This window comes from Rhipicephalus microplus, unplaced genomic scaffold (genome assembly GCF_043290135.1).
Source record: "Rhipicephalus microplus isolate Deutch F79 unplaced genomic scaffold, USDA_Rmic scaffold_12, whole genome shotgun sequence".
NCBI classification, from domain to species: Eukaryota; Metazoa; Arthropoda; class Arachnida; order Ixodida; family Ixodidae; genus Rhipicephalus; species Rhipicephalus microplus.
Genome location: NW_027464585.1, coordinates 29,938,606 through 29,958,711, shown reverse-complemented (window position 1 = coordinate 29,958,711; position 20,106 = coordinate 29,938,606). Strand labels below are relative to the sequence as shown.

General features: G+C 46.3%; 1 protein-coding gene across 1 annotated transcript in view; it reads left to right on the top strand.

The window, feature by feature from the left end:
- Positions 1-12,901, top strand: part of LOC119166712 (acetylcholinesterase) — a 338,783-nt gene extending 325,882 nt beyond the window's left edge. Inside the window, exon 7 of the mRNA XM_037418035.2 lies at positions 12,562-12,901. Within this exon, the coding sequence (XP_037273932.2) occupies positions 12,562-12,703 (142 nt within the window). The 3' untranslated portion in view covers positions 12,704-12,901. The remainder of the gene's footprint in view (positions 1-12,561) is intronic.
- Positions 12,902-20,106: the final 7,205 nt, after the last annotated feature.

Below are 20,106 nucleotides of genomic sequence, written 5' to 3'. Positions count from 1 at the left end.
TTGACGACATCGTCATATTTTTTTCAACACTCGAACAGCCCTTACAGTGCCTAGGTGAAGTTCTGACGTGTTTCGCTGCTGCTGACCTTCATCTCAACACCAACAAGTGCCACTTTGCTAGCAAAAGTATTAAAGTACTCGGACATCTCGTCAGCAATGATGGAATCCGGCCTGATCCCGACAAGATTACCGCCGTTTTTCACTTCCCGGTGCCTCAACGCACCAAAGATAGCCGAAGCTTTCTTGGCCTTGCGTCGCACTTCCGGCGCTTCATACAAAGTTTCGCCACCAGTGCTACGCCATTTCACCAACTCCTTTGTTCGGGAGCGTCATACGTATGGTCAGACGAATGCCAAGTGACTTTTGACACCTTGGAACGTGCCCTCACGTCTGAGCCAGTGCTTTGTCATTTCGATAACGCCGCACTCTCTCTCCTCCATACTGATGCCAGCGGACACGAACTCGGCGCTGTACTTTTGCAACGAACAGAGTGTTATGGCGAACGTGCGATCGCATACGCTAGTCGCACCCTCACAGCAACAGAGAAAAACTACACCATCACCGAACAGGAGTGTCTCGCCGTTGTCTGGGCCATCCAGGAGTTTCTACCGTATTTTCACGGCCGCCACTTTCTGTCGTCACTGACCACCACGCTTTGTGCTGGTTGTCGGCGTTGAAGAATTTGTCTGAACGTCTCGGTCGCTGGATACTTCGTTTCCAAAAATACGAGTTTGACGTTACCTACAAATCCGGCAAAAAACACAACGATGCCGATGCCCTTAGCCGCTGTTCTTTACCATTCTCATCAGCGCTCCTGGCCTGTCGCCAGCTGTGAGTGAACCCATCATGGCGTCTCTGTCAGTTCATTTACTCGCCGCTGTTGACTTTCTGCCTTCGGCAACGAGACGTTTGTATCCCACCAACGCAGCGACACTTACTGTCGCTCTATAATGCAGCGCCTTGAAGGCTCCTCTCGTCCTCCCAACGCCTGCGCCCATCGACAGATTCGGAACGTAAAAACTGAAAACTCAGTCCTTCACTGTTTTGTCTTCCACCCAGAAGGACAGCGCTGAGTTCCTGTTGCTCCTCGTTCCCCAAGGGCCCAGATTTTGGAAGCGTTTTACGATGACCCCAAGACTGGTCATCTCGGTTTTCAAAAAACCTATGAACGCATCCGCAGTCGTTTTGCCTGACCTGGGGTTTCCACCTGCGTAGCGCGATATGTCATGTCGTGCTCGCTCTGCCAACGCCGCAAGCGACCCACATCCTCCCCGGCCGGTCTTCTACAACCTCTCCCGTGTCCGGACGCTCCCTTCGATGTCATTGGCATTGACCTCTACGGACCACTATCAATATCAGTTAGCAGCAAGCGCTGGATTGTCACAGCAGTTGACCACTCAATAAGGTACGCCGAAACAGCTGCACTTCCTTCAGGATCAGCAGAGGATATTTTCACATTTTTTCTGGAGGTAATGTTTCTAAGACATGATGCACCACGCAACCTATTGAGCGACCGCGGCAAGGCGTTTCTCTCGAAACTACTCGAACAGGTCCTCCACGCATGTAATACGGTTCATAAGATGACTTCCAGCTACCATCCCCAGACTAACGGCCTCACAGAGCACTTCCATCTAACTTTGACCAGCATATCTATGTATATCAACGCTGACCACACTAACTAGAATACCATCCTGCCATTCGTGACTTTTGCGTACAATACCGCTGCGCAGCGCACCACGGGCTATTCCCCATTCTTTCTCATCTATGGCCGTCAACCGACATCTCCGCTCAACATCTTTTTTGACGTCCCTGTGAACTCGCCGTAGTCATCGAGTGAGCACTTAATCTCTCGGCTGGCCTATTGTCGCCGACGCGCCCGCCTGTATACAGAGGCAAGCCAACAAGAGCGGAAGACTCGCTACGATGGCGTCCACCACGTAGTTCAATTCAATACTGGCGACGAAGTACTGTTGTGAACCCCTGCGGGGGTTCCCGGCCTGTGTGATAAGTTTCACTCACGTTTCATCGGTCCCTACGCTATAGTCGAGCAGACGTCTCCTGTTAACTACCGAGTGAGCCCTGTTGTCATGCCTTCCGACGGCCGTTTTCGTGGTACGGAGGTTGTTCACGTGTCGCGCTTAAAACCATTCGTGCGACGTACACCAATGTCATAAACAGCGGCCACATTGGCCGCTTCCGCGCGAGGGGGAAATTAGTGTAAACACAATATTCACAGCGTTTGACCTTCATCTTCTTTATCTGTATATAATCATCATAACAAAAAACGTCGTCTTCGTTCGAAGCGTTGATCAGGCGATTCGGCCTAATAAACAATAAACGCAATAAACGCCGTCAAGACCACAAATCTGCTATTGTCTTACAATATATACAAACATATATATATATATATATATATATATATATATATATATATATATATATATATATATATATATATATATATATATAAATATATAAATATATATATATATATATATATATATATATATATATATATATATATATATATATATATATATATAATGTTACTGCATATGTGATTGGATATGAGCCGGTGGGTAGCGGGGAACAGGCAGATTAGAGAAAGAGAAGAGGACGTTCGGCTGGCGAAATAGGCCTCCGGTGCACGACCCCTTGAAGTCTACCTGTGCGCCACAGCGTAATAAATACATTACTAAACGTAACAGAGTGGAGGAGGTGCTGGGTACAGCACGTCGACGAACTACAGAGCCACAGCTGTTTGAACTTCGCCGGAGCCGTCGTCTTGCTGGTCTGCCACCGACAATAACCATCATGACCGAGAGCGAAGGTCACGGCTTCTCAACCACACAAAGTTCAGTGCCGGCTGCACCTCCGTATCACTATATGGAACCCCGCCCGTTCGCGGAAAGAGCAGGGGAAGATGTGGATGCGTGGCTGACACATTACGAAAGGGTGAGCCGGTACAACGGCTGGAATCCCACCGACCAACTGGGAAATGTCGCGCTGTTTCTCACGGAAACCGCCTTGATGTGGTACGAAAACCACGAAGATTCCTTAACAACGTGGGATCGTTTTGCCGAAGAACTCAAGAAATGCTTCGGTGACTCTTATTCGAAAAAAAAAGCGCGGAACGCACGTGTGCTCGAAGAGCCCAGACTGCTGAAGAAACGTGTACCACCTACATAGAGGAGGTTCTGATGCTCTGCAAGATCATAGACCCGTATATGTCTGAAGAGGACATGGTCGAACACCTTCTGAAGGGTATAGCAGAGGACGTCTACAATTTTTTCATAGGCAGGGAACACCTCACTTCCGTATCCGCCGTCCAACGTCACTGCCGTACTTTCGAGAAGCTGAAGACCCGTCGTATTGCCCCGAAATTTGGTTGGCTGACAAATGTCACAACGGTCGCCAGCGTCGACGTAAGCCCGCCTGCCGACCTTGCCGCAGCTATCAGGGCAATAGTGTGCGAAGAACTACAGCGACAAGACACACTGGCCGACGACACCATCGATCATCCGCCTACCTGTTCATCCTACTATCCGGCGCCGTTCGCTCCTCTGCCACCATCGGTATGTGCGGCGGACTTTAGCGAAGCTGGAAATTCCTGGCCACGCCGAGACTTATTCGTGCCTGACCAGCGGTATGACCGACGCCTTCGTACCAGCCCCGCTCCGCAAAGGCGGGCAGTTACCGTTCAGCAAGCTGCTCCACTCCGTTCGTGTAGGCGACCTTACACAGCGGAGTGCTCTCAGCAGTGGTTCGACGAACGACACCCTGCCCGTCTGCTACAACTGTGGCAACAAAGGCCACATTGCCAGGTACTGCAACTACCGGCAGCCGCCAAGGTACAACCGCTCACCGAGATCCCACCTGTCTGGTTTTGCACGAACACCGACGTCACCTGGAAGCACGTCCCACGAGATATCAAGGCCACTGCGACACCGTTCTCCGGCCTCTGACCGCAGTCTGACACCCCCACCAGCCCCTCGTTCGAATCGGTCGCCGTCTCCGAGGCGCGCTACCCTTTGCCGCTGCCGGAAAACTAGTCGGCGCGACCGTTGGAGGTGAGGTCGCTGGACAGTCTTCGATATCCACAGAAATGCCTCCTTTAATTTGCATGTTTCGAAATAAGGTTCGTGTGTTAATCGACGGTGTCTCAACAATGGCCTTTGGACACAGGTGCAACCATACCAGTGATGAGTCTAGCATTCAAACGCCTTCTTGGACGAAAGGTTATGTTGCGTTGGGACCGTGCTGATACATTTCGTGGAGTGAGTGGAGATGTCTTACAACCTGTTGGTGTCTGCTCAGTGACTGTTAGTTTGGGTGGCCAGAGTTTTATCGCTGATTTTGCTGTTCTCTTTCATTCAACGCATGATGTAATTCTAGGACTTGATTTCCTGAATCTTTGTGGTGCCACTGTTGATTGCCGCACAGGAGAGATTACAGTAGATTCAAATGTTCCAGTAGCATTTATGGAAAGCCCGCCCTGTATGGAAAGCACCCTTTGCGTGTCCATGAACACAACTGTACCACCCTTGTCTGCCAAGTGTGTTCCTGTCGTCAGTTTCCCTGCAACCGAGACGACATTTGATGCCACCGTAGAGCCCATTCACCTCAGCTGCATAAAGGAAAATTTTCAATACCCTATTGTACGTTGTCGGTTGTGCACGGGCAAACTGGTTTTTGGGTGATCAATGGCTCCAATGAACCTTCGGTACTGCCAGAGGGTCTACAACTTGCTAAGGTCCGTCAACATCAGGTGTTCTCCCTTGCCATCCTTTCAGAGAGCAGTGATTTTCCGGATAAGCCCTATTCCAATCATTTGCACGCCAGGGACACCTCCATAATATCAATGATTGACAAGTCTCTTAGCACCAACGAGCGTAATGACCTGGCGAGTATTTTGCGCAAACATGCTGGTCTTTTCGATTTCGCACAGCTACAGGCTCCACTATCATTCCCTGCTTCTCGTGTAAAGCACCGCATAGATACGGCATACCATAGACCTCTTCGACAAAAGCCATACCGGGTATCGCCTTCGGAACACGCAGTGATAAATGAACAGGTTGGCGAGATGCGAAGAATGTGATTCAGGAATCATGCAGTCCGTGGGCCGCTCCCGTATTATTGATCAAAAAGAAAGATGGAACATGGCGATTTTGCGTTGACTACCGCCGTCTCGACGCCATCACAAAGAAGGATGTGTACCCACTACCACGTATTGACGATGCTATAGACTGTCTTTCATCAGCCTCCTACTTTTCATCTGTTGATTTAGGTCAGGGTATTGGCAGATTCCAATGCACGAGGAAGATAAAGAGAAAACGGCATTTGTTACGCCAGATGGACTTTTTGAATTCCATGTGATGCCATTCGGACTATGCAATGCGCCTGCAACTTTCGAGCGCTTCATGGACAACATTCTGCGTGGTTTAAAGTGGGAAGTATGCATGTGTTATCTAGACGATGTTGTGATTTTTGGGCGCACTTTCTGTGAGCACAACACACGCCTCGACCTCGTGCTGAACTACCTAAGCAAAGCACGCTTGGTGCTCAACTCAAAGAAATGTCGTTTCTGAGAGCGCCAAACACTCGTCCTTGGACACTTGGTGAACAAAGAAGGCATACGGCCGGATCCCACGAAAACGGCTGCAGTGGAGGCGTTCAAGCAACCTCACTCAGCGAAAAAACTACACAGCTTTTTGGGCCTCTGCTCGTACTTCCATCAATTCATCCCTGGATTTGCCAATATCGCGCACCCGCTCACGCGCCTGCTTCAGAAAGGTGTGCCATTTGACTGGACTCCGGAATGTACGTCCGCTTTTTCTGAGTTGAAGTTCCTTTTAACATCCCATCCGATTCTTCGACACTTCAATCCTCTGGCTCCCACAGCACTTCACACCGACGCTAGCGGTGTCGGTGTAGGCGCCGTGTTGGTTCAATGCTTGGATACGAGAGAACATGTCGTTGCGTATGCAAGTCGCTCTCTAAGCCAGTCCGAACGTAAATATACCGTCACAGAGCAAGAATGCCTCGCCGTAGTCATCGCAGTGCAGCGCTTCTGGTCCTACCTGTACGGACGCCCCTTTACCATCATGACAGATCATCATTCGCTCTGCTGGCTGGTCAATCTGCGTGACCCATCTGGTCGACTAGCGCGCTGGGCACTCCGTCTGCAGGAATACGACTTTACAGTTTCCTATAAAAGCGGCCGTCGTCACGCTGATGCAGATTGCCTTTCGCGACTACCGCTTCCATCGACGGACTGCGACGCGGGCAACTTCGACTCCTACATCGCGCCATTGGACCTGCCATTTCCTGATACCAACGCATTTAGGATTGAGCAGCAAAGGCACCACACCATACAGGAGCTCCTTCCTACCGAGTCAATACCATCGGCGACTCGCTTCTGCATGCGCGACGAACTTGTGTACAAAAAGAACTATGCTACGACCGGCTTACGATATCTTTTCGTGGTTCCGAAGAGCCTTCGCGTTTCCGTCTTGCAGGCTATGCATGATGACCCAACGTCCGGCCATCTAGGCACAGCGGAAACTCTTTGCCGGCTTCAAGAAAGATTTTACTGGCCGAAAATGCGCCAGACGACGGAACAGTACATCTCTAGTTGCAACGAGTGCCAACGCCGCCAGCGCCCTACCAGTGCTCCTCCAGGGCGACTACATCCTATTCCACCCCCTAGAACTCTATTCGAGCAAGTTGGGATTGACCTTCTAGGTCCCTTTCTTTCCGAGGTCTTATAATGGCAATCGCTGGATAGTCGTATGTACCGATCACTTAACACGGTACTGCGAGACAGCTGCTATGCCATCGGCAACTGCAGCTGACGTGTGTTTATTCATGCTGCGGTTTGTGGTTCTACGACATGGACCTCCTAAAATTGTTATAAGTGATTGTGGGTGACAATTCACTGCAGACGTCGTGGAAGAGATGCTTCGTCTATGCGCTTCAAGCTTTCGGCACTCTACGCCATATCATCCCCAAACAAACGGCCTGACGGAACGAACTAACAGGACTCTGACGAACATGCTTTCTATGTATGTCGCAGCAGATCACAAGAACTGGGATGGCGTGCTACCTTTCATTACTTACGCATTTAACACCGCACAGCATGAGACTACCAGCTACAGTCCGTTTTTTCTTCTGTATGTTCGGCCACGTCGTCATACCCTAGATACCGTCTTTCCGTTTATGGACCACCATGATTCCGGTATTTCCGAGATCGTCTGCCGTGCAGAAGAAGCCCGACGTCTTGCTTACCTGCGCACCCTCGCTTCGCAAGATCGCTCGAAGACACGTTTTGACCGTCAACGTCGACACGTGACGTATAATCGTGGAGACCACGTGTTGCTGTGGACGCGAAATAGGAAACGTGGGTTGTGTGAAAAAATGCTGGCACACTATGCGGGACCTTATGTTGTTCTAGATCGCTTAAGCGATGTAACTTACTGCGTAGCACGTCTTCATTCAAATGGCCGACGATCTGCAAAGACTGAGCTAGTCCACATAGCACGTTTGAAGCGCTATATTCACAGAGAGACTCTTTAACTCGCCCAGTAAGCTTCGTCTGCGTGGAGGGAAATGTTACTGCTTATGTGATTTGGGTATGAGCCGGTGGGTAGCAGGGAACAGGCAGATTAGAGAAGAGGACGTTCGGCTAGCGAGATAGGCCTCCGGTGCACGACCCCTGGAAGTCTACCAGTACGCCACAGCGTAATAAATACATTACTAAACGTAACAATTATAAAGAGAAAGAAGTGTATACCTAAGGGCTCGTTTTTCCGTGTTTTGACACAATATTAATGAGATCTAACAGAAATTTTTTTTCACCCACTTTTCTTTCTTCTTATTTACATTACATTGGTTCTAATAACTTCCTCTGTTAGATAACATATATATATATATATAAAGAGAGAGAGAGAGTGAAACTTTAATGACGGGCTCGCACTTCGACATAAATCTGCTAACACAGTGGTGGCGCAACGCGCTTTCTTAGAAACCACGAAGTTCAATCACACTTTAACAGGCCGAGGCCGAGTAATGGCGCCCTTAGCCCTATTTCTGCGTATAATATGCGACGCTCATTTTGCTATCATGCGTCTCTCTCTCTCTGATTATGTTTAGGTGGTTAACATCTACAGATACCGCAATACTTTGTTTAAGAAATTTATCACGGATGTTAGTCGTCGGGTTGGAGATGTACCAAGCGTCAACGAGGATACATCCACGTTGAACGGGGCTATAGGTGTCAAACACCAAAAACATACATTTGGCAAACTCTCATTTATCAATGTACAGTAAATATTCCATCACCTCTCTAAATGCGCGTTTTTTTTTCTAATTTACTGCTGCTATAGCTTCCACTTCCAAGTTATCATAAGCAAGGCTGATCGGGCTTATCAGAGACTGAAGAGGAAACAATTTTCTGGCGTTTCAGTGCGGAAAAACTTGAAAACCAAAGACAAATTGTCACCCTCGTCGGCTCGCAACAGCTTCGACAGAGCAGCGACGATGATATAGCATTTTAGAGGAAAATTATTTTCCGGGAGCAGCAAGTGATTTTGACCAGTTCAAAAAAAGTTGGCTCGTTCGAATTCCTAACTGCATCAACAAGTCACAGCAGAATAAAAGCATAAGCAAGTTATGTAATAATATAGAACTCTTCTTCAGTGCTTGCCTGCTCTGCAATACTACAGTACAAGACGCGAAAACGTCGCACAGGCAACCCGCATCGCAAAGAACCTACAAGGAAAGTTATCACAGCAGCAATATTGGCAACATTTTATTATGTTGTAACATTGCCTCATAACATTTTCATTCTGCCATAAGAACATAACTGAGAGATTACTGATGTGACAGAAAACTTTGCCTTACCTTTTGGTTTCCCCAGCGTGCAGCCAAGAGTGACCACTGTCGAAAGTGGGGGGCTCAGCCCCCCAACTTTTCTCAGTGGGGGGGGAGGGGGATGGTACCCCCCCTTTCCCCCACGGCTGATACGCGTATGGGGTAGAGGAACTTTCACAGCGCAAACACAGACACACCACAAAGAAAGAGACGACGCACACAAGTGCTGACTAACACTGCATTTATTTCGGGAAAAGTCGGTGCATGTTTACCTGGAAGGGTGCATAAGTGACACGTTCCTCACGCTGCACCCGTCCGAATTCGATTTCATTTCCTCGCTTATATTATACACTGCTTCATTTATCAACTCAGATTACAATATTGTGTGTGTTTTTTGTCGATTGCGTAGTGCATGTGCGATATGGCTGCCTTGGTGGTATTTATGCACCGACTTTTCCTGAAATAAATGCAGTTGTTAGTCAGCGCTTGTGTGTGTCGTCTCTTTCTTTGTGGTGTGTCTGTGCCTGCGCTGTGAAAGTACCTCTGATCATCAACCAACTAGGCCCAAATGAAATTTTACTGAATAATATTAATTTCTGGATAGTAGGCTGGCATTCGCTATGCTATCCTTCGCCATTCTTCTGAGAACCGTGGTATCTGCCAAATACTTGCAAGGAACTTTGTGCCAGTTGTTCATGCAGTGGCTGATGACGATTAGGAATTATGCCTGAAGTGTGTTAGCGCCACAGTTAATGGGTGATTAGGAACAAGCTTTTGTAATGGGTTGGAGCATCGGACGACCCACTCGTTACGCAATTCGCATTGTGTGAAGCCTGGTTGTTCTTTTGCTGTTCCAAAATGTTTTATTACTCATATAAATGCGATTCCCTTTCCTGGCATCGAGCCTGCTTAAGGCAAGTTTGCGAACAAGTCCCAAGCACCGCCATGACCTGTCGTGTGGGCTCCTCTGAATACACGTATTTTGCATTCGGAGGAGCCCACACGTGAAGCCTTACTCGACGAATGTCGCAACGCTAAAATCAAACATACCAAATCTTTACTCGGGAGGATTAATAATCAATAGTTCCAGTGAAATTATGTCAGAATTGGAAACTTATTAGCCTCTTCTGAAAATGAAAATGAAGATCTGGTGACGCAGTTTTTGTCATTTGTGACTCCTCTAAATGATGAGTAATGTGAATCAATTAGTGGGCCATTCACAATAAAAGAAATAGAACTTGCCATTGAGCAGTTACCATTGCCAAAAACTCCAGGACCTGATGAAATGTCTTACGAGTTTTACAAAAAAAATTATATCATTACTGCGCCCTGTACTGCTCGACATTTTCACGCTGAGTTTGAATCTCGAGACGCTTCCTCGATCTTCTACTAAAAGCCACACTGCTCTAATGCCAAAATATTCAGATAGAGAAACAATTCGTCACGTTGATGGCTACAGACCAATTACATTGTGCTACGTCCAATACAAACTTTTGCAAAGAAACTTTCAAACAGACTTCAATTTGCAATGTCGATACTTATCGGTGTCTATCATAACTGCGGTCTGAAAGGTCGCTCAATACAGTCTTACGTGCATATTGCTCGCACAGTATTGGAACATTGATCACACTCACATGAACAACAGGCAATACTAAAAGTAGACTTAGCGAAAGCCTTTGATCGGGTTCGCTATTTTTTCTGTTTTCATTTTTCGAACATGCCAACGTTTGCTCCACTATATTCAAAGATGTGAAACTATGCTACAGTGAATGTTTAAGCCATTTAATTGTTAATGGCTATCTTCCAAAGCCCGTGTTTTTTAACTCGTCTGTGAAACAAGGCTGCCCGTTGTCGCAAGTGCTTTTTGCTCTTTACTTGGAGCCACTGTGATTAAGCGTAATTCGATCTAGTAATGTCCGTGGTTTCAGTGCTTATGGGAATGAGGCAAAGGTATTGGCGTATGCGGATGACCTGGCGTCCTTTCATACAGATTTTTCTAGTATAAAAATGGTGGTGTCAACAATCAGAGGATTGGGAAAATTTTCAGTGCCACGAATGAACTTGGCTAAAAGCTTGAGACTGTGGTTTGACCCGTGGACTTATAAACCAACCATTTTTCTGGTTATAGAACAGTCTTGTGTTCCACCAAAAATTCTAGGCATTCCATTAGATGCATATCGATAGAAAAGTACATGTACCCACCCTAATGCGCTACGCCCAGATGTTTATTCCTCATAACATCTCCAACTTTGGCAGAGCCAAAACATGCAACCTGTTTCTGGCAACAAAAATATTCCACGTACTGCAAATAATTTGTTGTTCGAGGGTTTACATACAGAAATTTCACCGTATATTTGCTAAATTCATTTGGTCATCAGCCTACGCACCGATGAGGCAAGACAATGTTTTTAGACCTGTCTGAGCAGTTTGTACACCTTTTTAATAGACAACTGGTGTGGCACTTTTCCTATTTCGTGACTGCGCTCATCCACAGCTTCGAACATTCATTCAAGTAAATTTTATGGATGTGGTAATAAACTTAGTAGTATCTATTAATTTTGCATCGCCTCCCTATCTGCTAGGGTTCATTCGTGAAGTATACGAATCATTGCGTTTTCTGACAGCCAGATTCTCCAATTATTACTTGTTTTCTAGCTCAAGAAAAGACCAATATTATGCTGTATTGGATGTGCTATTTCCAGTCGCACTTCACCGCTCACTATATATTGGATGTTCTGGCCATGACGTGCTATTACGTGTAACGAAAATGCCTGTTTACCAATAACCAGGACATTTTTTTCACAAAGTGCATACAGAAACAATACCTGTAAAAACTTGGTTAAACGCCAAAAGCATACTTGCATCCTCAATCAACTGCCGTCTTTATGAAGTTCCAGAAAACAATAACATTGATTTATTAGTTGTAAGGACGCCATCATTTTCTGGGACGTCCTGCAGAGGGATTATAAGAAACGACAAGATTTAAATTCTCATAGTATCCGTTATCTTGTACCACTCAAATGCAATGATATGCCTGTTGACATCTTGTCGGTAATGGGCATGCCCAGTTTATGGAAAACTCGCATGTTGGACAGGCATGCGGAACTAATGGTGTCTTCGCGATGCCACTTTTTACAATCGACTGTGCAGCTAAAATACTTTTATGACTAACTGCAATTTTCGCCGGACTGGTATACAAAGTTCATGAAGTGTGCTACTCGGACACACCTTTAGAAATTGTGTTGTATGAAATTTAGTTTGCAACGCCCATTGTACATTTGTCGAATTGACCTTATGTATGTTTTGCGCTATGTATATACGTAAGCCACATTTGTATTAAATACCATAAACGGCGTGGTTCAGTGCTGGCACGGAGCGGACTCGGGTTGAAGCCCAACTGTGTCTTTGGTACTAGGTTTTTTTATTTCGTGCGATAGTGCTTACGGGCACCGGCAGTGGTGGCGTCGGACAATTACGGCGCCGCAAGTTACCTGAGTTGTGATCTCATAGCCGCTTTCACTGTAATAGGGGAAAAGGTCACCACTTTCTGTTGAAAATCCACAGAAACATCACTGTATTTTGCTCCCACACTTTTCACCCTGTTGAGCTATATCGCGCTTCGTAATAACATTTATGTAGATGCATACTTTGTAGACGATGTCTAAACTATTGTTGCCTATTCACTCGCAGGGTACCAGAGTATCCAGGAAGCACTTCGTGGCCAAAGTACTCATCTGAAACACCAGCATCGTTTATTCTGACGCACAACAACGCCACTGAAGTATCCAGCTTCAAGTCCGAAAACTGTGCCCTCTTCACTCAGTACTTCTGAAGTTAGCATGCCACACCACATCTACATTTATTGTACAAAGCGTTCTACTCAGCCGGGCCTGACGGGACGAGTAAGTAGTCTCAGCGAATTGCAAGAACGATAAGCTGGCCCGAGACATTATGTGTCAGTCTCGAGGTTTCAGCCAGAGATACCCGCCAGTCGGAAACAATAAAAATACGGTAAAATGGTGTAAACATACATTCATTGTCTCATTCACCCTTTTCAACTGCAATAAGTCTAACCCATACAACGACCGCTCACTGTTTAGGCCGATGCGGCCGCCGCACCCGCCAACACCTCGACAGCTCAGCTCTGATTGGCTAGTCATTCAATTTGTGCTCCTTGTTCTCTGTCTCTCTTTTTTCCTGTTGTTGCACTGCCCTTTGAAAATTAGCCTCCAATTCAGTTCTCTTGGGGCTGTAGACGCACTTTACTAACTTGGTACTCCTATTATGCCACTGCGTTATTATTCGCTGACTGTTGATGACTCAAGGTGCAACAGATCGACACGCTGATAACTGCCGTAGACCTGCACTGCGTATTGCTGACGACAGTGTAACGCTGCCGCCTCGAGCGACTGTTCCCATCGAAGTCATTTGCGAAGACCTCCGGGACGGGGACGTGGTGGCCGAAAGCAACCTATCCCTTCTGCTCCTCCAAGGTGTATGCGCCGGCCGAAGTATTGTGCATGTCCGTGACGGCCAGTCACAGATACTACTTACGAATTTCAACTACGAACAGCGACATCTTTTTCGCGGAACCACCGTTGCATATGGAGACCCTGTTGCCGATGTCACAGAGTGCTTCGCGTCTGAGGAAACGACTGACACTGAGAAATATCTAGATTAAAATGACGTTGATTTGACGCTGTCATACGAAAGGAAATCTGCTCTTCATGACCTTTTAAAGGAGTTTCAATCTTGCTTTGCCTCCCCTTTTAAAGTCTGTCAAACACACCTCACAAAGCATCAAACTATTACCGACGATGGCGTCCACCCCATCCGGCCGCAGCCTTACCGCGTTTCTGCGAAAGAACGTAAGTGTATACAGACACAAGTAAAGGAGGTGCTCGACGACGGGGTTGTTCGACTATCCAGCAGCCCTTGTTGCTTACCAGTCGTTCTAGTAAAGAAGAAAGACGGAACGCTGCGATTCTGTATTGACTACAGGGAGCTCAATAGCGTTACAAAAAAAGACGTCTACCCGCTTCCACGAGTCGATGACTCTCTCGACAGGTTACGATGCACGAAGTATTTTTCGTCCATTGATAAAGAGAGGCTATTCGCAGATTGAAGTGGATGAACGAAACTGAGAAAATAAACATTTGTGACTTCAGACTGACTAACGAATTCCAAGGTATTCCCTTTAGCCTCTGTTCTGCCGCAGCCGATTTTCAGAGGACGATGGATACCATTGTGGTTGGCTTGAAGTGGCGGAACTGCCTTGTTTACCTCAATTATGTGATCGTCGTCTTCGAGAGCTTTGTATTAAGAACATCCAAAGTACCCAAGAAAGGTTCTGGAAGCCATTCGCCTAGCTGAGCTCACGCTGAAACCCCAAAATTGTCATTTCGGCTATGAAGATCTCAAATTTCTGGGACACGTCGTTATTGCGGATGGTGTGCGACCTAATCCAGACAAAACTGCTGCTGTCGCCGCCTTCCCTGTTCCATCAGATAAAAGAGAAGTACGCCGTTTCCTCGGCTTGAGCGCATATTATCGCCAATTTATTGCCAACTTGTCGAAGATAGCTGAACGTCTTACGCGACTCACTCGAGATAGCGTGCCCTTTACTCGGACTGCAGAGCAAGATACAGCATTCACAGAGCTACGGCAGAGAATGCGAACAGCCCCTGTTCTTGCCCATTTCGATGAGGACGCTGCTACGGAAATTCAGCCAGATGCCAGCAACGGCGGACTTAGAGCTAGCCTTGTACAACAATATGGCGTACTCCTTCTCGAGCCGAGATTACATCAGAGAAAGAATGCCTCACAGTCGTGTAGGCGACGACCAAATTCCGGCATTACCCCTACAGTTATACCATCAAAGTGGTGACTGACCACTCTCTCCGCTGGCGGGCCAATCTCGGAGATCCACCTGGCCGTGTCGCTCGGTGGAGTTCGCGCTTGCAGGAGTTCGACATTACGACTTTGTATAGGTCGGCACGCAAACACGAGGATACCGACGCGCTTTCTCGAGTGCCTGTGGGACACGCTCTCATAGACTGTTAGGATGAAGATGGCTTTCTCAGAACAGTCAGCGATTCCGACTTCATGTCAAGACAGTGATTAGACCAAGAATTGCACCCAGTTATTGATTTCTTGTAGGCCGGAGCTCCCAGGTATATCGGCACATTGCTCGTGAACTGTCCTCCTTTTGTCTGAAGAGAGGTATGCTTTGCAAGAATGGGGTGGAGCACATTTGGCAAGCACTCTCAAATTATGACAGGTAGATTGCCACTATCCCTCAAAAGGAAGGTATATAACAGCTGTATCTTGCCGGTACTTAGCTACGGAGCAGAAACCTGGAGACTTACAAAGAGGGCTCAGCTTAAATTGAGGATGACGCAGCGAGAAATGGAAAGAAAAATGGTAGGTGTAACCTTAAGAGACAAGAAGAGAGCAGAGTGGATTAGAGAACAAACGGTGGTTTAGGATATCATAGCTGAAATCAAGAAGAAGAAATGGACATGGGCCGGGCATGTAGCGCGTAGACAGGATAACCGCTGGTCGTTAAGGGTAACTAACTGGATTCCAAGAGAAGGCAAGTGGGTTAGGGGGAGAGAGAAGGTTAGGTGGGAAGATGAGATTAAGAAGTTTGCGGGTATAAATTGGCAGCAGCAAGCGCAGGACCGGGTTAACTGGCGGAACATGGGAGAGGCCTTTGTCCTGCAGTGGACGTAATCAGGCTGATGATGATGATGATGATGATGATGATGATGATGATGATGATCCTTTGCACGTGAAACGCTCCTGGTAGCGAAAAAGCTTTTCTACTGACTGCTCTACAACTTTCACCGTCGAAACGTCGTGTATACCGCCCTGGCGACCGAGTGTGAATGTGGATCCTTGTCCGACGACCAGGCTTATCCGAAAAAACTTGTGAGTCATTATTTTGTACCGTAAAAGGTTTTTAAACGTGCCACAGACCTTACCTACACCGTAAGCAAACTTTAGCCGAGATGGGAGTTTTTCCAGCATATGAGCTCCCACAACATTCCCTGCCCCAATCATTTACTCCCTGGTAGCGGAGTAAACTCGGCACATGTCGTCGTGAAATTCTCCTCGCTTAATGACGGAGTTTATGAACGACATGGCCGTGTTAAGCTGCCCATGGAGTTTCTGGTCGCTTGATTAGAAACTAGCTATGGGAGTTTTCAAAACTCTTTTTGATCATGTCGTGTGTGTGTGTGTGTGTGTGTGTGTGTGTGTGTGTGTGTGTGTGTGTGTGTGTGTGTGTGTGTGTGTGTGTGTGTGTGTGTGTGTGTGTGTGTGTGTGTGTGTGTGTGTGTGTGTGTGTGTGTGTGTGTGTGTGTGTGTGTGTGTGTGTGTGTGTGTGTGTGTGTGTGTGTGTGTGTGTGTGTGTTACTCCGAAGTTTGCGAGCTGCATAGTATGCGGGACACTGGCGACGAAAAAAAATTGTCCAATCTTCCATCGAAGTCTTAAGACTGCCGCGTTCTGCGCTCACGTGTTACATTCGATTAAATGGGTTTTTTTTCAACGCAAGAGCAGTAAAAAGCTCGTTTCGCAGAAATTCCGGCGTCAGTGTCGGCGTCGTTGCTAGTGAGCGGAAAATCCTCATTTTATGTGAGACCAAAAACATTGAGAGAATCTTCGTAGACTGTCTTGCTAAGGAATATTTCACGCACACGCAGTCTTCTACGACGTCTCCTGCGTCGGTTAACTGTATACACGATGATAAGCTCATTTGGAGCCACCTCAAATTCTGCTAACAGCTGCTTGCTAACCGGCGCTCATTTCCCAAAATACGAAACCAAGTTTCCGTCAGTGCAGTGATTCAACCGTCGTAAAAATCACAGCATACCCACGGAGCGAATGATGATGGGTGGGATGGAGCGTCCATCAGCCCGTCCGTGCCTCCGTCCGTCTGCGTGACCATCCGTGCGTCCACTCATGCGTCCGTCCGTTCGTGCGTCCATCTGTCCGTATGTCAAGCGCGTTGGTCCATCCGTCCGTCCGTCTGCTAGTATGTCTGTCTGTCCATCCGTGCGTCCATCTTGTGAACACTTCAAGTACCGCCATCTTGCATCCACTTAGGCACATAACCGTTCTAGAGCGGGTGTCATTAGTGGCTACATACATACATACATACATACATGCATGCATGCATGCATGCATGCATACATACATACATACATACATACATACATACATACATACATACATACATACATACATACATACATACATACATACATACATACATACATACATACATACATACATACATACATACATACATACATACATACATACATACATACATACATACGGCGGAGGAGCGACAGACCCTAGCTCTAAGGAGCTTCACTTCTAAAAATTGCGGACGATGCAAGTAAAGTAAATGATAAAAAATTCTAGAGCAGAGTGAGGACCAAGCCAGAGTTGTTTAGGTCCAAGCGGGGATCGAACACGGGTTGTTGGCGTGGCAGTAGGATGTTTTACCACACACACACCTCTTCTTTTGAAAAAAATGAAAATAACTTCCTCTGGTTGGAAATGCCGTAAAAGTAGCTTTCATGCTTCACAAACACACACGTCTCGTATCCATACTTCACAATGCAACATGAAATATTGCAGTAATATTGCGTCGTACAAGCGTCCATTGCTAACGGGCGTCAATATATGTGATGATCATAATGGCTCCGTAGTTCAAAGCCAGTACCCCACAGCAAAAGGCACACACGCTACTGCGCCTATTCTCTTATAGCAACGTAGTGGGTGCATAGCAAATTCGAAGAGGTTTCATGCATTAAGTGTTTGAACTACTCTCTAGGAACAGGATGTCACTATCACGTTCAACTCCTAAAGGCGAAGCTTTAGGGTCGCCTTATTTTATTTTCCTTTCATTCAACTAGCACTGCTTTCCATCTTAACGCCGTTTCAAGAATTCTCGCAGACGCGCTAATGTAATCATAGGTACCTTCCGTCGCTACGCATGAGCAGGATAGAAGGACGAGGGTGCAGGCGGTTGCCATGCGTCGAGACTATGTCTAGACTGAACGTCGCCGTTTCTGCGAAAACACTGGCTGGTTACACGCGCGTTTTGGTCACTTGCGGTCTCCCACTCGCACTACGAGTTTTACGACGTTGAGCGCATATGTCGGGCAATGTAAGAACAGTCACTAAGAACGGACATCAAAACATGCCGCGCGCCCACCATCTCGAAGGTCATGCTTCAACGAAAAAATATTGGTCTGTCTGTCAAGCGGAACGATGCAGCTACTAGGCAAATGTTCCACTACTTCCTCAACGTCCACGAATCTTCATCTAGTTTCTGCCCTCATACTAGTGCGTATTGTCGATTAGAAAGCGAATATTGCGCTTATATTATCACAATATCTCGCGTCAATATTCGGCGGTGTGTTTCTTTACACTAAAGAATGCGTACGTATGTAATTTTAGGAACCGTAGGGTTTATTACGCTGCACTGGCAATGCGACGATATCAACGAAAAGCCGGTTTTTTTTTTCCTTCACTTTGCTAAGACGATAGGTGTTATCACCTACCCGTGGCCTTCCATTCTACAAATGATGCCTCCGAGATGGCACGTGCTCGCTATATCAGAGGCAATTCTTTCGTTTTCCATGGTTACTGCCAGATGGCGTTCATGTCTCAAGCAGCACTTCCAGAATCCCATTCTCTGATTTTCTCGTCGAGAACGTCAAATAAACGTTTTATTCACTCCGTGCAGATAAAAAAAACTATCGTCTTTCGATGACGTTTACACTGAAACATGCAGATGCGGAGGCAATTTTCACTTACAGTGCCTATATTTGCACCGTTATTTTATAAAATATTTCCATCGAAAACATCTATCTTGATTTTTTAAATGCAAAAAATTTCCTGGTGAACTTCTGCGACACTGAGCGTGTATGTATTTATGTATGTATGTATGTATGTATGTATGTATGTATGTATGTATGTATGTATGTATGTATGTATGTATGTATGTATGTATGTATGTATGTATGTATGTATGTATGTATGTATGTATGTATGTATGTATGTACGTACGTATGTATGCATGCATGTATGTATGTATGTATGTATGTATGTATGGTTGTATGTATGTATGTATGTATCCAAGAAACACGAAACGCCGTATAACCGTCTCGAAACGACTAGAAAAGTATACGGACATCTAGGTATATTAAGTAACGTTGAATAAACGTTTTTCACAGGAAGTTTTTTAGAAGACGTTAAGGAAACGTTCTTTACAAGAAATGTTTCAAAACGTTTACTAAAAGTTAGTTTTTAGAACTTTTAGTAGAATTCGCGGATGAAATCTCGATTGTCCATGCAATGTCTGCAGGGTGTTTTCAACGTTTATTTCTTTTTTTAAATCAAAAGAATATTTGCTTTACATATTTAAGTAGTGTACATTTTTACCATTTTTCACATACTAAAATGCAATAACTAAGCTCTTTAGCCAGCATTAAGAAATTAGGATGCGCAAATGCGGTGTGCGCCTGCGCGGCTAGAAGAATTTTACTTGCCTGGGCGTGTTTACCCGCCGCTCAGTCGCCTCTCGAAGAAGTGGGTTTGAGTCAATTTCTCTCGTGTTTTAAAAGTGTCCTTGCGCTCTGTGTTCGTGTTTTGTGTTCTGCCAGTAATGCTGATTATGAAGATGTGCTATACTCAAGCGAATACGTGTGGCTTCGTATTGTGGAGCACTCGCCAGGTATGTACCACATTGCTGATGTCGGTGCTTTGTTATCACTGCATTCACCACGATTTTCCTACCATGTGCTCGATAAGTGAGTTTTTGTTTACGTGGGCACCCAGTTTTTCTGTAGTATTTCAGCATTGTAAAGGCAAAGTTGTGCGAAGTTAAGCACGGACAAGTTTTTTTCTTTTGTGTGGAGTGTGAAGCATGCACGCGCAGCGGGAATTCGGCGGCAGATAGGAGCAGAGTTGTAACGGCTGTCCACCTCTGCCGGCAGTGGTGATGGAGGGGACGCTGCTCGCGAGTGACCACTATTTTTGTTAATTTATTCTGGGGCATTTGTTAGCTGTAGGCGTTGATCATGCTTAGGGCACGTAAGCCTGTTGATATTGTGTGCTATTGAAGAGAACGTGTCTAAGGCAGTTTCATCTGCTGTACGTTTTATTTTAAACAGCTGCAGGATCGTAATACCTTAAGACTACTATCAGAGAAG